Genomic DNA, 16,436 nt, shown 5'->3' with positions numbered 1-16,436 from the left:
CTGGACCCCATGAAGTCACATGGCACCAGATCAAATATGGGCAAGGAAATCGTCTGTTGATTACCACTGCTCAGGTGCTGAATCAGTATGCCTCCATATTGAACACTACTTAGAGGAAGCCCAGAGGATGGCAAGGGCGCAGAATGTACTCTCAATGGCTATCACCAAGAGTGGCTCGATAGCACCACTATAGACTGAACTGGCAAGGCCCTAAAGGACATAGCTGCTAGACTGGGACTGCAGCAGGTGGTGAGGGAAGCAACAAGAGGGACAAACATACTCAACCTCATCCTCACCAACCTTCATGTTGCAGATATATCTGTCCATGACAGTATCAGTAGGAGTGACCACCTTGTGGAGAGAAAATCCCATCTTCACATTGAGGGTTATTTCCATTTGTTGTGTGGTACTACCACCGTGCTAAAGAGATAAATTCAGAACAGATCTAGCAACTCAAACTGGGCATCCACGAGGTGCTGTGAGCCATCAGCAGCATCAGAACTGCACTCAACCACAGTTTGTAACCTCATGGCCTGGCAGATCCCCCACTCTGCCATTACCACGAAGCCGGTGGAACAACCTTGGTTCAATGAAGAGTGCATGCGGGCATGTTAGGAGCAACACCAGGCATACCGAAAAATGAGGTATTAACCTGGTGAAGCTGCAACACAGGACCACTTGTGTGCCAAACAGCATTAGTAGCACAAGTAATAGACAGAGCTAAATGATCCCCAACCAATGGATCAGATCTCAGCTCTGCAGTCCTGCCACATCAGCTGTGAATTGTGGTGGACAATTAAACAACGCACTGGAGGAGGAGGTTCCATAAATATCCCATGCTCAATGATGGAGGAGCCCAGTACATCAGTGCAAAAATTAAGGCTGAAGCACTCGCTACAATCTTCAGTCAGAACTGCCGAGTGGTTAATCTATCTCAGCTTCCTCTGGAGGTCCCCAGCATCACAGATGTCAGTCTTCAGCCAATTCGATTCACTCCAAGTGATAGCAAGAAATGGCTGAAGACACTGGATATTGCAAAGGCTATGGGCCCTGGCAATATTCCAGCAATAGTATTGAAGACTTGTACTTCAGAACTTGCTGCACTCCTAGCCAATATGTTCCAGCACAGCTACAACACTGGCATCGACTCAGAATTGTGGAAAATTGCCCAGGTATATCTTGCACACAAAAAGCAGGACAAATTAAAAATCAATAAGGGGGAGAATATGAAATATGAGTGTAAACTAGCTGGTAATATAATAGAAGAGTGCAAGAGTTTATTTTGACATATACAAGGTAAGAGAGAGGCAAGAATGAACATTGGACCACTAGTAAATAAGGCTGTGGAATGGAAAAAGGGGTCTTTTTCAGGATAGCCGCCATTGACTGGTGGTGTTCTGTAGGGGCCAGTGTTGGGACCACAGCTATTTACGATATACATTAATGATCTGGAAGAAGAAACTGAGGGCATTGTTGCTAAGTTTGCAGTATCCAGTGTCTTCAGCCATTTCTTGCTATCACTTGGAGTGAATCGAATTGGCTGAAGACTGACATCTGTGATGCTGGGGACCTCCGGAGGAAGCTGAGATAGATTAACCACTCGATAAAAGAAAATTACTGCGGATGCTAGAATCTGAAACAAAAGGGAAAATGCTGGAAAATTTCAGCAAGTTTGGCAGCATCTGCAGGGAGAGAAAAGAGCTAAAGTTTCGAGTCCGATGACTCTTTGTTAAAGCTAACAGACAGAGAAAGTGGGAAACACTTATACTGTGGAGTGAGAATGAAAGATGAGTCATAGCCACAGAAACCCAGGGAAACTGGGTGCTAACCGAGGCAGCACGGTAGCATTGTGGATAGCACAATCGCTTCACAGCTCCAGGGTCCCAGGTTCAATTCCGGCTTGGGTCACTGTCTGTGCAGAGTCTGCACATCCTCCCCGTGTGTGCGTGGGTTTCCTCCGGGTGCTCCGGTTTCCTCCCACAGTCCAAAGATGTGCAGGTTAGGTGGATTGGCCATGCTAAATTGCCCTTAGTGTCCAAAATTGTCCTTAGTGTTGGGTGGGGTTACTGGGTTATGGGGATAGGGTGGAGTTGTTGACCTTGGGTAGGGTGCTCTTTCCAAGAGCCGGTGCAGACTCGATGGGCTGAATGGCCTCCTTCTGCACTGTAAATTCTATGATAATGGCCACAGATACCAAGGTGAAAGAGTGTTAATGGCAGTCCCCAGAGAGGACAAAAGATGTGAAAGGCCAAACAGCAGGGAAACCAACATCAGAGGATGAACTGTAGGTGTGGGGGGAGGGGAAGGGGGAAGCAAAGAGGAGAAAGGTGCAGGAAAGGTGGATAAGATTTGGGGGGGGAGGGAAATTAAATGTATATTAAGAAAGAAAGAAATGGTAAAAGACAGTTAAAATGAAATGAAAACAAATGGGTCGAGGTGGGCAGGCCAAGAACAGACATGTGGGCATGGGAGCAGGGTCCTTTGCCAAAATGGCAAGCAACAGGAAGGTCAGGATCCTGAATGCGCACAGACCGAAGATGCCCAGCAAAGCGATCACCCAGTCTGCGTACCACTCGGCAGTTCTGACTGAAGATTGTAGCGAGTGCTTCAATGATTAGCATTGTTGCTAAGTTTGCAGATGATACAAAGATATGTAGAGGGACAGATAGTGTTGAGGAAGCAGGGAGGCTGCAGAAGGACTTGGACAGGCTAGGAGAGTGGGCAAAGAACTGATAGATGGAATACTACGTTGAAAAGTATGATGTTATGCACTTTGGCAGGAAGAATAGAGGCATAGACTGTTTTCTAAATAGGAAAAGGCTTTGGAAATCTGAAGCACAAAGGGACTTAGGAATCCTAGTTAAGGATTTGCTTAAGGTTAAAATGTAGGTTCAGTTGGTAGTTAGGAAGGTAAATGCAATGTTAGCATTCATTTTGAGAGGGTTAGAATACAAGAGTAGGGATGTACTGCTGAGGCTGTATAAGCCTCTGGACAGACCCCATGTGGAATATTGTGAGCAGTTTTGTAATAATAATCTTTATTAGTTTTACAAGTAGGCTTACATTAACACTGCAATGAAGTTACTGAGAAAATCCCCGAGTCACCATACTACGGCACCTGTTGGGGAGAATTCAGAGGGAGAATTGAGAATGTCCAATTCGCCTAACAGGCATGTTTTTCCAGACTTGTGGGAAGAAACCAGAGCACCCGCAGGAAACCCATGCAGACACGGGGAGAATGTCCAGACTCCACACGGACCTATGCCGGGAATCGAACCAGGGTCCCTGGCGCTGTGAAGCAATAGCACTGTGCTACCATGCCTCCCATATATTGGGCTCCATATCTAAGTAAGGATGTGCTGTTCTTGAAGGGGGTCAGAGGAGGTTCACAAGAATGATCTGTGGAATGAAGGGCATGTCATATGAGGAGCGGTTGAGGGCTCTATGTTTGGACTCAATGGAGTTTAGAAGGATGAGGATGGATCGTATTGAAACTTACAAAATACTGAGAGGCCTAGATGGATTGGACAAGGGAAGATGGTTCCACTTATAGGAAAAACTAGAACCCGAGCGCACAGCCTCAGACTAAATGGACAATCCTTTAAAACTGAGATGAGTAGGGATTTCTTCAGCCAGAGGGCGGTGGAATTCATTGCCGCAGAAGGCTGTGGAGGCCAAATCACTGAGTGTCTTTAAGAGAGAGATAGATAGGTTCTTGATTAATAAGAGGATTAGCGGTTGTGGGGAGAAGGCAGGAGAATGGTGATGAGAAACGTATCAGCCATGATCAAATGGCAGAGCAGATTTGAAGAGCCAAATGGCCTAACGTGCTCCCATGTCTTATTTTCTTATTAAATTCAATCCTCCAGTGACTGCCGCATCAGTCTACTCTCACTCATCAATAAAGTGGTGGATGGGGTCATCAACAGGATAAGCTATAAAATGCCACTTACTCAGCAATAACTTACTCATTGACATTCAGTTTGGGTTCCGCCAGGGTCACTCAGCTCCTGACCTCATTACAGCCTTGGTTCAAAAATGGATAAAAAGCTGAACTCCACAAGTGAGTTGAGATTGACTGCCCTTGATATCAAGGCAGCATTTGACCGAGTATGGCATCAAGGAATCCCAGCAAAACTGGAGTCAGTGAGAATCAGGGGGAAACCCCTCTGCTGGTTAGAGTAATACCCAGCACAAAAGAAGATGGCTGTGGTGGATGAAGGTCAATCATCTCAGCTCCAGGACATCATTGCAGGAGTTCCTCAGGGTCATCTCCTAGTCCCAACCATCTTCAACTGCTTCATCAATGGCCTGTCTTCCATCAGAAGGTCAGAAGAGGGGTTGTTCGCTGATGATTGCACAATGTTCAGTATCATTTGAGACTCCTCAGATACTGAAGCAGTCCATGTCCAAATGCAGCAAGACCTTGACAATATGCAGGCTTGTGCTGCCAAGTGGTAAGTAACTTTTGTGCCACACAAGTGCCGGGCAATGACCATCTCCAACAAGAGATGATCTAACCATCGCCCCTTGTCATATAATGACATTATTATTGCTGAATTCCCCACTATCAACATCTTGCAGGCTTACCATTGACCAGAAATCTCAACTGGACTAGCCAAATAAATACTGTGGCTACCAGAGCAAGCCAAAGGCTAGGAATCCTGCGGTGAGTAACTCACTTCCTGACTCCCCAAAGCCTGTCCACCATCTACAAGGCACAACTCAGGAGTGTAATGAAACACTCTCCACTTGCTTGGATGAGTGCAGCTCCAACAATTCTCAAGAATCTTTACACCATCTGCGGCAAAGCAGCCAACTTGATTGCTACCCCCTCCAGAAACATTCACTCCCTCCACGACTGACAAACTGTGGCAGCCATGTACCATTTACAAGATGCACTGAATTAACTCAACAAAAGTTACTTAGGCAGCACCCTCCAAACCTATGACCACTACGATCTAGAAGGATACCTGGGAATACCACCACCTGGAGATTCCCCTCCAAGTCACTCACCATCCAGACTTTGATATGTATCACCGTTCCTTCACTGGCACTGGGTCAACATCTTGGAACTCCCTCTCTAACAGCACAGTGGGTGTGCCAACACCTCAGGGACTGCAGCAGTTCAAGAAGGCAGCTCACCACCACCTTCCCAGGGGCAACTACGGATGGGCAATAAATGTTGGTCGAGCCAACGATGCCCATATCCCATAAATGAATTTTTAAAAATTTAAACCACTCATTCAACATGTTACATTGAGATTCTGCTTTGGGGGAAAAAAATGCAACGTCCCCTAAATCACCCAGAAATAGGAGAAAATGTTTGACGAGAAATTACATGATTTACAGGTAGCAGTATGGTCCTTTGTAAAGCCACAGCTAGGTTCATCTGGAGGTGGCATTCCATTTTCCCAGAGGAGCCTCACATTCGGCCTGACTTCAAAGGTTCCGTTCAAGCCATAGTAGTCAGCTATTACCTATAATCATAGAAGGAAAGAAACTTTAAGAATTTGGGCGATTAAAATTCCTTTCACTGTGTTGAAACCTACATTTATGTCATGCATATCACCATGACTATGGTCTCCTATAATATCTTTTATTTATTTCTTCTCCGTGCTTATTTCACTATATTATATGGAATTTAGCTGTAAGACCAGACCACTGTAAGACCAGACCACTCTAATTTTCACTTTCACAAACAACCACAAAATTTACTTGAAACAAATCATTTGTTTTGGTCAGCTGGGAGCACTCTTTCATCATTGAGTCAGAATGTTTCCCTGGTTGATATCCCAGTCCAGGACTGGATCTCAAAAAATCAAAGCTGACACTCCACTGCTGTATCAAAGACTCACAGGGTTGGATTTTCACTACCAGGGTGTGTAGCTAGAAGCAGGAAATGTATTGACTTGGCAGTTTAAAGCATTCAGTCACACACAGCTTTTGCTCTGGAGAAGGTAGGTGCGGGTTGGAGACGGACGCACCGACCACAGATGGGATCCAAGATGACCAAGGTGGGCTGGTTAGGAGGCTCACCATGGTACTCTGGACCTTTGTCTCAGCTGCACAAAAAGCAGTTAGGTCCTCCAGCCCTCATACCCTCTAATCCTCCACCCAAGTTTATAGTCCCATTGCACCTTCCACAGCAACTCGTAGACCCCAACCATGCCAACTCTCCATGCCAACTCATGCTTCTTCCATGCCCATTCACCCAGTATACACCATGCACACAACGAATGAACCATATAGCAAATGTTGAACTGCTGAGAAGAAAGAAATCACCCATTCAGAAATATTCTTTGAAATAAATGCAGTTCCTTCAATTGTACAAAAGTGTCAATTAGACAGACCATTAAATTATCAATAACAAAGGATTGAAACACTTCACACCTCATAATCTTGTCCAAATACACATTGGGATATTAACAAATGGATCAAAATAAGAAAGAACAACTTATTATAACCACTCAATGGTGTCAATCAATCAAGCAAAGTCAACAATTTATTTCAGTTGTGAACACAGAATCTCTTGCTGAGCAAATGTTTGTATTGGTCTGGGATCACAGCTGGACAAACAATTTTTGCTGAATAAAATATAGCTATTGATTCTGTTACATCTATGATGCTCAGTTGGTAGCTATGATTATATATTATCTATTACCCCAGTATATGTACTGGAACATGGAAAATGCATCCAAAGCAAGCAATGAACGAACCATGTGAGTTGACCTTGTGACCCAAGAAATACAGGCTGTTACAATTCATTAACCTCATGTCAGCAAACACAATCTATAAACACTCTGGCCACCATAGAAAAGCTATGGGGAGTTTTAACGTCAAAGCACGCAGTAGATTTCCGCAGAAGTCAACTGGATTGACAGAGGTTTCCTTTGGGCAGGGGCATTCTAGTGGAGGTTGTGGGAAGGACGGACAGGTCAGATTGCTGGCCTGGGTTTGCAGGGTGAAGAGAGAGTGAGAGGAGGGGAAGGGGGAAAGAAGGGTGCGGGTGGAGGGGGTGTACTCCTAACAGGATGGAAGAGCTTGCCATGAGAACAGTTTAAAGGGTGGGGGATGGGCAGGAGGGCAGGGCTGATGGTAGAAGAATTTCAGCTCCCCCTTGTTCTTGCCTTCTCCCGAGGTTGCCTTTACTTCACTATAGCAGCTAGATTTACAGAGGCCCAGGAAACCAGCTGGATTGAGTTAAATTCAAGGTTTCCGCCTTATTAATATTTGAAATGCCAATCTGCTTCCAGAAAATGGTCTGTCTGAACATATCTCAAGCCGCCTCAGTAAAACCCGAAAATGGGCAAGTTGAAGTCGAGCTCACGGCGAGCTAGGAATTATTCCCCTTTAACCATCACTTGTGCCCAATCCCAAGCAGTCACCGATCTTAAAGTGTTTTCCCCATTTCTATTACTAACATTAGAAGAACATTAAATAAACTGTACACAAATATCCATTATCTGAGTTAAAAACATGTGATTAAACCATCAATCAAATTAAGACATCTGTCTAAAACCCAAAATGTTGTCACTAACCTTCAAAAATGGAAATGCTGAAAATAACATTCCTGACATTTATTTTGCAACAAGTTTTCTTTGCAATTATTTAAATCAAACCATCTGCAAATGTAAATAATCAATTGAATGTTCCAATTAGCAAGAAATTGGATTTTTATCGTGAATTAGACAGCAGTCTCATTTTTACAGCAAACCATTCTTATGCAAATATTTCTCATAGTTTTTGATGCATACCACACAAATGGTGCAGAAAATTTACTACTTTAGTTACCTCTTGCGTTCCTGTTCTAGGTTCAGTCATCGCTATCACAGAGAAATCTCCATGTCTGTCCCCATTGGCATCAATTGACACCTGGCCTGCTATGCCTGATAAATGGAATGCACCAAATGATTAAATCAATTAGTTACAAAAGTTATTCAATTCCAAATGAAACAAAAGATGATTCAACAGATTCATGGAGAAATATACAACAGGAAATCCCATTCTTCTTCCAAAATTTTTGTTGGCGTTCCCAGAGAAATTGTCATTTTTTTCCTAAAGTCTGCATTCATTCCAGATACATTTTTTTCAAATTTTGTTCATGGAACGCTAGATAATTCCAGCTATTAGAATACATGACTTTTTAAACAATAATTAACATTGGAGGCATTAAAACTATTTTGCCATTGTTTTCTTTTAGGCACAGGGATTCTGAATAGAAGCCAATTCAAATACAGATTTGTCTGAAATATGTTTGGACAGACAGAGAAAATTCCACCACACTCCCTCTGGTCTACTGTGATGTGTTTCTCAAACAGGCCATGAACTGTGTCCCTTCCAAAGTTCAACTGTTGAAGAGTTCACCAAAAACTGGAAAGGACAACTCAACAAGTTGCCTATTCCAAGGTGGTCAGATCACTTGAACGATATCACAAATGCCCAGGTGTGCCAAGGTGACAATAGCCTGCCATCATAACTTATCAACATCACATTAACTCAACATCACATTAACTTACCAGCCAGCCACATAGGAACAGGAGCAGACAATTCAATTTATCACTTGATTCTAAACCTAACAAAAATCCCTCTCCACCTTGCAAGCTCCAATTGGAAGCCCCAGCTTCCACGGCCTTTTGAAGGTGATAATTCCAGACTTCTACTATAATTTGGGTGAAAAATACTTCCACATTTTGCTCTAGAATGGCCTAGCTCTATCTGTGAGATTTTGTTCCCTTGTTTTTGAGGAAAAATCTTCCCTCTAAATATTAAATTATTTCAATATTTTAAACATGTTGATCAGATCACTCACAAATCTTGCATACTCAGGAATACAAGCCAAGTTTATGAAATGTGTCCTCATAATTTAGCCTTCAAAGGCCCAATATCTTTTTGATGAATCTGCCCTACTCATCAAAATGTTTGGCCTGATTTTAATATACATTCATAAATTATTCCAAAGCACATTATTACTGATCCGAATTCAACCTGTTTTATTTCTCTGACTTCTTTCAGATTTCACTCATTGTTCATTGCATGAACTTTCACGGTGGCACACTGATTAGCACTACTGACTCACAGTGCCAGGATCCTGGGTTCAATTCCAGCTTGGGTGACTGTGTAGAGTTTGCACTTTCGCCCTGTGTCTGCGTGGGTTTCTTCCGAGTGCTCCGGTTTCCTCCCACAGTCCAAAGATGTGCAGGTTAGGTGGATTAGCCATGCTAAATTGCCCCTTTGTGTCCAAAAGGTTGGGTGGAATTATGTGGATAGGATGTGGGCGTAAGTAGGATGCTCTTTCCAAGGGCCAATGCCGACTCGATGGGCCAAATGGCCTCCTTCTGCACTGTAAATTCTATGATTCTATCTCACTTCGTCAGATTATGAAATGGTTTTGATAAATGTTGAGAGATTTTTTTAAACAGAATGCAATGGTATGTTGAGATGCAAGTAAGTCCTTATAATTAGATATTTCATTACCTTCAAAGGTTGTATTCCACATCTTCTGTACAATTTTTGATCCATTGGTTTTGCTGTATCCTTGTTTCAGGACTTCTTGGAGTGCTTTTGCATACAGCACAATGGCATCATGAAACCCCTCAACAAACATGTTTACCTGCAAAACACACCAGTTTGTGCTCATTAGTTTCCAAAATGAAGCGGGTGGTACTGAAAGTCTGATATAGATTGTCATAGAATCCCTACAGTGCAGAAGGAAGCCATTTGGCGCTTCAGGTCTGCCCCAGCCCTTAGAAAGAGCACCCTACTTAAGCCCCCACCTCCACCCTACCCCCGTAACCCCACCTAATCTTTTGGACACCAAGGGGCAATTTAGCATGGATAATCCACCTAAACCGCACCCTTGGACCACGGGAGGAAACTGCTGTGGTGTTTCTGCAGTACTTGTCCAAAGATGAAGGCCTGAAGCTTGTTGAACACTGGGACATACATCATTTATATACTGATGAACTGTATATAGCAATTAATCATCATGATTCAACTCATTGGTCGGAGTTTTGTTCAATTAGCCAACTCGAATATTGAGCAGGTCCACAGGTAGATAGTTGGGTTGGGACAGGAGGGTTGGGGGCCAATGATAATGGGCTATGCATGGACTGGCAGCAACTTGATGTATCATTATGGAGTCAGAACAAATTTATCTGTTCCTCAGCGGACAGGAATGTTTAACCTGTCGCTGGTTACGGCCACTGTAGACAGTGTAGAGAAATTGAGTGGAGCATCTGTGGCAGTTGATGTTGAACTTGGGTAAGAGGTCCTAAAATAGGCGTTAGGCCATATCCAAGTAGCCTTACTTTTGGGTGGCCAACACAAGCACTGAGAAGACACTGGTCATTAACTCTGCAACTGGCACATTTCCCGGAAGGTAGGGTCAGGTGGAGGGGGGGGGGGGGGGTTGGATTTGATGGTGGAGGAAGAACATAGGAGGCTGCACCATGAAAATGACCATTTTCTGTCCAGATATCAAACATTGTGAAGACCAATTTCTTCCCAAGTTAGTATAATTAAATAAGTCAGAGAGCGTTTACATCTTGTTAACAGGAGTAAAAGTGTTGACTTGGAAAGATTGCTTGTTGTTCAGACAAATCTGTTAGGCAGGCCTTTCCCTTTAAGATCATACTCTATTCCTATTCTACTCCCTGAGGAAGTGCTTTAACAAGGCATATCCTGAAAGATAGCCAAATGGATAGAACTAGCTTGCTGCAGAATTGAGGTTCTATCAGTAAACAGGGGAAGGATATAAGATTGTAAAAAAAATACTCAGTTCATCAACCCTACTCCAAATGGGTAATGTATAATTTTCATTTTCACAGTGACTTCATTGCGGTGTTAATACAAGCCTACTTGTGACAATAATAAAAAATATTATTATTATATGCACTAGTTTGGGTTCATGTTTTCAGTACTATTGCCAGAATATTGTCAGGGCCCCATAGCCTTTGTAGTATCCAGTGCCTTCAGCAGTCTCTTTTTATTATGTGGAGTGAATTAAATTGACGTAAGACTGGCATAGGTGATGCTGGGGACTTTTGAAGGAGGCTGAGATGGATCATCTGGCTAAATATGGCTACAAATGATTCTGCCTTGCTTTTGCACTTAAATATTGGCCTCCCCCATCATGAAGGATGGGGATATTTGTGGAGCTTCCTTTTTCAGTTACTTATGTAATTGTCCACCACCATTCATGACTATTTGTGGCAGGGCTGCAGAGCTTAGATCTAATTGTTGGCTGTGGGATCATTTAACTTTTGTCATTTACAAGCTGCTTGTGCCATTTGGCAGGCAAGTAGTCCTGCAATGAAGCTTCACCAGGTTGACACCTTATTGATAGGTATGCCTGATGCTAATCTTAGTTTACCTGCCTGCATTCTCCATCGAACCAGGGCTAATGCCCGTGGCTTGATCACAGTAAGAAGTCTTACAACACCAGGTTAAAGTCCAACAGGTTTGTTTCAAACACGAGCTTTCGGAGCACGGGTCCTTCTTCAGGTGAATCAGAAGGAGCCGTGCTCCGAAAGCTCGTGTTTGAAACAAACCTGTTGGACTTTAACCTGGTGTTGTAAGACTTCTTACTGTGCTCACCCCAGTCCAACGCCGGCATCTCCACATCGTGGCTTGATGGTAATGGCAGAGTGGGGGATATGCTGGGCTATGAGGATACAGATTGTGGTTATGTACAATCCTGCTGATGGTGCCTCATGGATGCCCCAGTTTGAGTTGCTGGATCTGTTTGAAATCTATCCAATTTAGCACAGTTGAGGTGCCACAAAATAGAATGGAGGGTATCCTCAATGTAAAGACAATACTTTCCTCTGTAGCCCCCACAAGGGAAGTTTAGGTCTTCTGGACCCCAGGTTTCTTCCCTTACCCTAATCACAAGGACTACAAACCCTCTCTTACTGCAAAGTGCCATTGCTTCAGATACCAGTACTGATCTCCTGCTCCCAGACATTGTGAGCTGGATTCTCCAATCTTGAGGCTATGTCCAGAGGAAGTGTCTGGTCTTATGACCAAAACGTCGGCGCCCCCGCACCGATGCTCCGCCCGGTGGGGCGCTAGCAGCCGCTCCACGTAAAGCTTTCCCTGCAAATAAGGATGGAGAATGGCCGGGTCCGTGGCCGTGGATGCGCACGGCAGCAACCGTGCCGCACAACATAGCGCCGGCCACATGGGGACCCGGCCTGTCAGATAGTGCCCCCCCTGTAACTCCCCTCGCCACCCTTGGACCACTCTCCCATCAGTTCCCCCAGCCCCCGCTGAAGCCCGCCTGCCAGTGGAACAACTGCACCCCCCCTCCCCGCCTCCGACTGTGGTGGCGCTGGACACAGTCCACAGCCGCCAAGCGAGGTCCGAAAAAATGTGAGCACACGCGACGATGCCGTTGGGAAGTCGGCCCATCAGGGACGAAGCATCGGGGGAGGGCCTCACGTGACGTCCTGAGGCCGTCCCAACGATGTGCGGCATACTCAGCAATTACGTTGTCTTTGAGGGGCGCAGCCTTTGAAAAATGGCGCCGGCTCCAATTTCACCGTAAAAATGGATTCTCCGGCCAATCGCCGGACGCGATTTCGCCATTGGCAATCGGAGAACCCTGCCCTGTGGTTTCCACCTCAGAGGCCACTTTTTGACAGCAGGTTGACTGGAGTGTACAGGAGTTAAAGACTAATCATAACATATGATTGGAAAGTTACATGACAAGATTGGTCACTCATGTAGCACCAATCTGAAGTCAATGGAAATCAACATCAGGCCACATGTAAAAGAAACAACTGATCTACTTACTTTCCCCCCAAGGAAGTTAAAAGAAGATTCTTCCCCAAACTCTCCCAGGCCTCACACTGCCAACATTAGGAAGGTTTGATACCCACCTCAACACCCATCTGAATGATTTGCAACAAGTTAAAAGGTTTCTGAATTTCAACTGTAAGATAGAAATCCGGATCCTCCCCTTTAAATGAGTTAATTACTGTATTAAAGTAACACAGAGAAACATCTGACATGGGAATGCTATGAATCTGCATCAGAGCAGCACTGATAATTTCCTACTGTATATCTCACATCAGTATATCATATAATCAGCTATGATATGAGATTTAGATAAGTTTCTAATGTTAAGAATATGTTATCTTAATGGTACCTCCCAGCCAACCATCTATTCTTAAAATGTAAACGATCTATAAACAAATTATTAATAATATTCTTTATTGTCACAATAATAATCGCTTATTGTCACAAGTAGGCTTCAATGAAGTTACTGTGAAAACCCGTAGTCGCTATATTCTGTTGCCTGTTTGGGGAGGCCGGTACACGAATTGAACCCGCGCTGTTGCCTTGTTCTGCATTACAAGCCAGCTATTTAGTCCACTGTGCTAAACCAGCCCGTAAAAGTAGGCTTACATTAAGACTGCAATGAAGTTACTGTGAAAAGCCCCTAGTTGTCACATTCCGGCGCCTGTTCAGGTACACAAAGGGAGAATTCAGAATGTCCAATGCACCTAATAACACGTCTTTCAGGACTTGTGGGAGGAAACTGGAGCACCTGGAGGAAACCCACGCAGACACGGGGAGAATGTGCAGACTCCGCACAGACAGTGATCCAAGCCGGGAATTGAACCTTGGACCCTGGCATTGTGAAGCCATAGTGCTAACCACTATATTACCATGCTGCCCGCTTGGTCTATTTGAACAAGATCAATAAGCATCTTTTCTCAGTCTTTTAGTCTTTCATTGTATACTTGATCTTATAAAATGTGACCATCAGAGGACTCCACACTTTGAAGATTTTCTTTCAAGCATCAAAGACCTTTTTAAAAAACTGTTTATTCTAACCTCAATGGGACTACTTGTTTCATTTTTAATTTACTTAGTGGAGTCACTGAGGCAGCGAAGAATTACAGAATGAGTCAAGACAAAATATGTAAACAGCCAAATGAAATTTAACACAGAAGTGTTAACTGTTGCATAGTTATTTAAGGTGGCAGAAAGGGTTTCAAAATAAATAGGGGGGGCAAGAGATCAAGAGAAGGAAAATGTGACAAATTAATGCGAGAGGAGGAGGCAAGAGAACAAGATAGAAATGAGGGAATTGATCATTTGTGTGTGGCAGGAGTGGACAGAGCACACAAACTTAAAAAATATATATTTTCATGCATTTGAGTTTACTACAAAAAAAGAGCTTTGCAGACAAAGAACCATACAAGAACAACGATAATAATAGTTAACACAATTAAAAACATCAAAACCTGAGCCCCACACTGTCACCATCTCCGTTACTGAGGTTCCAGTGCTATTTTACATTATTTACAATAGTGTTTATATAGTATCTTGACGCATCAGCGGATAAGGAGAGATGGTTGTGAAAATAATAAGACGGAAATAAAGCCACTCTATCAGATTACAGACAGCATTCACAAGAAATAAATGAACTGATGGTCCAAATGGAAGTGAACAGATATGGTCACATTGCCATTATGGAGACATGGCTGCAGGGTGACCAAGGATCGGCAAAAAGGGAAAGGAGTTAGGATGGCGCTGTTAATAAATGAGATCAGTACATGAGGGAGAAAGGATCTTAGTTCAGAAGGTCAAGATAAAAATGTAAAGTTTAGGTGAAGCTAAGAACCAGCAAGGGGAGCAAACATTGATAGTTGTCTATAGGTCACCATTGGTAGTTGTCCAGAGGTAATGCAGGGAATGGTATAAATCAGGAAATTAGAGGGACCTGTAACAAGGGAAATTCAGTAATCAGGGGAGACTATAATCCAAAGACAGACTGGGTAAACATAATTAGCACTAATGTTGTGGAGGACAAATTCCTGGAATGTCAGCGTCATAGAATCATACAGTACAGAAAAGGCCTTTCAGCCCATCACATCTGCGCTGTCAAAAACAACCGCATAACCATTCTAATCCCATTTTCCAGCACTTGGTCCATAGACTAATATGCCCTAGGATTGCAAGTGCACATTTAAAGGAAACTATTTATAAAGCTTGGATGTTGAAAGAGTTGGCTAATGAAATAGAGAGCGCAATTTAATTGCCCTGTCGCACCCAGCTTGGTGATGCAACAAGGCCGATTAATCTCGTGAGAGGCCTCTCTTGCACTGCCAGGATGCCAAGTGGCACTGCCAGGCTAGCAGGGCAGTGCCAGGCTGACAGTTTCAAGGTGCCCAGGTGCCAGGTTGTCCATGCCAGGGATGGGGCCTGGGGATGCCTTAATCTTAATAGGTGGGGTGAGGGGGGATGCTCGAGAACTCCCAAAAGGTAAATTGGGTGCAGTGGGGGGAGTCTTTCGGCCGCGGTGGGAATGCTGAGGGGGATCAAAAGATCAGGGTAATATTTAAAAATAAGGTGAACTGCAGCCTCAGCATTGGGTTTTGAGCTGTCTTTCATGGCAAGGCAGGCACCAAAAAATATCTCTCTGTACACGCCCGAAATGGGATTATTTAAGAAAGGAGGGAGAGAGAAAATGGTTTCACTGAAGATGCTGCATCCTTTCGTCTGCTCCTGAATCTCGCAGCAAACGTACACCCAATCACCGTCAAACGTATACAGCTGACATTCCCCAGGGAGGTCGCCATCTGAGCGTTCTGACAGGAAAGGATGGATCCAGCCAGTTTCAACATCACACAAACCGCTGAAAGCAGCATGAAGAAAGTAATTGAGAATCCAGCCCAGAAGGGGCAGGAGTGGCGGACGCAGGCGGACAATGTGAGTGCCAGAGCGGCAAAGCTGACGGCGACGAAAACTATAAATCTGTTAAGTGGCATCAGTGGGAGAGAAATTGCTGGAATCTATTATAATCTATCATAACTGGACACTTAGAAAATAAGGATAGGATTGGGCAGAGTTGACACTGAGTCACAAAGTCGTACAGCAGAAAAGGCTGTATTCAATCGAGTTTGCACCAATAATAACCACCCCATATCTCACGCTAATCCCATTTACCACCACTTGTCCCATATCCTTGACTGTGATGATATTTCAAATGCACACCCAAGTGCTTTTTAAAGGTTGTCAGGTTTCCAGCCTCCATTACCTTCCCTGGCAGTGCACTCCTGATTCTCATCATCCACTGAGTCAATTTTTTTTTTCTCCAATCCCCTCGGAATCTCCTGGCCCTCACCCTAAAACTAATTCCCCTCAACCAAGGGGAACAGTTTCTTCCTATTTACCCTGTCCAAACCCCTCATAATTTTCTACACCCCAATCATATCCCCCCTTCTCTGCTCTAAAGAAAACAATACAAGTCTATCCTGACTGTCCTTATTACTCAGATGCTCCATTCCAGGCAACATCCTGGTGAATCTCCTCTGTACCCTCTCCAGTGCAATCACCTCCTTCCCATAGTGAGGTGACCAGCACTTCACACAGCTCTCCAGCTGTGGCCTAACCATCATTCTGTACAGTTCCAACATAAC

The 16,436-nt window shown here is 44.0% G+C and overlaps 1 protein-coding gene across 4 annotated transcripts in view; it reads right to left on the bottom strand.

The window, feature by feature from the left end:
* npr3 (natriuretic peptide receptor 3) overlaps positions 1-16,436 on the bottom strand; it is a 106,903-nt gene that overhangs the window by 12,677 nt on the left and 77,790 nt on the right. For 2 of the 4 annotated variants that reach the window (XM_038790771.1, XM_038790769.1), the window contains exons 4-6: positions 9,478-9,613; positions 7,795-7,889; positions 5,342-5,480 (exon numbers count right to left, since the gene is read on the bottom strand). In XM_038790771.1, the coding sequence (XP_038646699.1) occupies positions 5,342-5,480; positions 7,795-7,889; positions 9,478-9,613 (370 nt within the window). The remainder of the gene's footprint in view (positions 1-5,341; positions 5,481-7,794; positions 7,890-9,477; positions 9,614-16,436) is intronic. The other 2 variants (XM_038790772.1, XM_038790773.1) reach the window with 1 other exon arrangement.

This window comes from Scyliorhinus canicula, chromosome 3 (genome assembly GCF_902713615.1).
Source record: "Scyliorhinus canicula chromosome 3, sScyCan1.1, whole genome shotgun sequence".
Lineage (NCBI taxonomy): Eukaryota > Metazoa > Chordata > Chondrichthyes > Carcharhiniformes > Scyliorhinidae > Scyliorhinus > Scyliorhinus canicula.
This window is presented reverse-complemented; position numbering and strand designations above follow the sequence as displayed.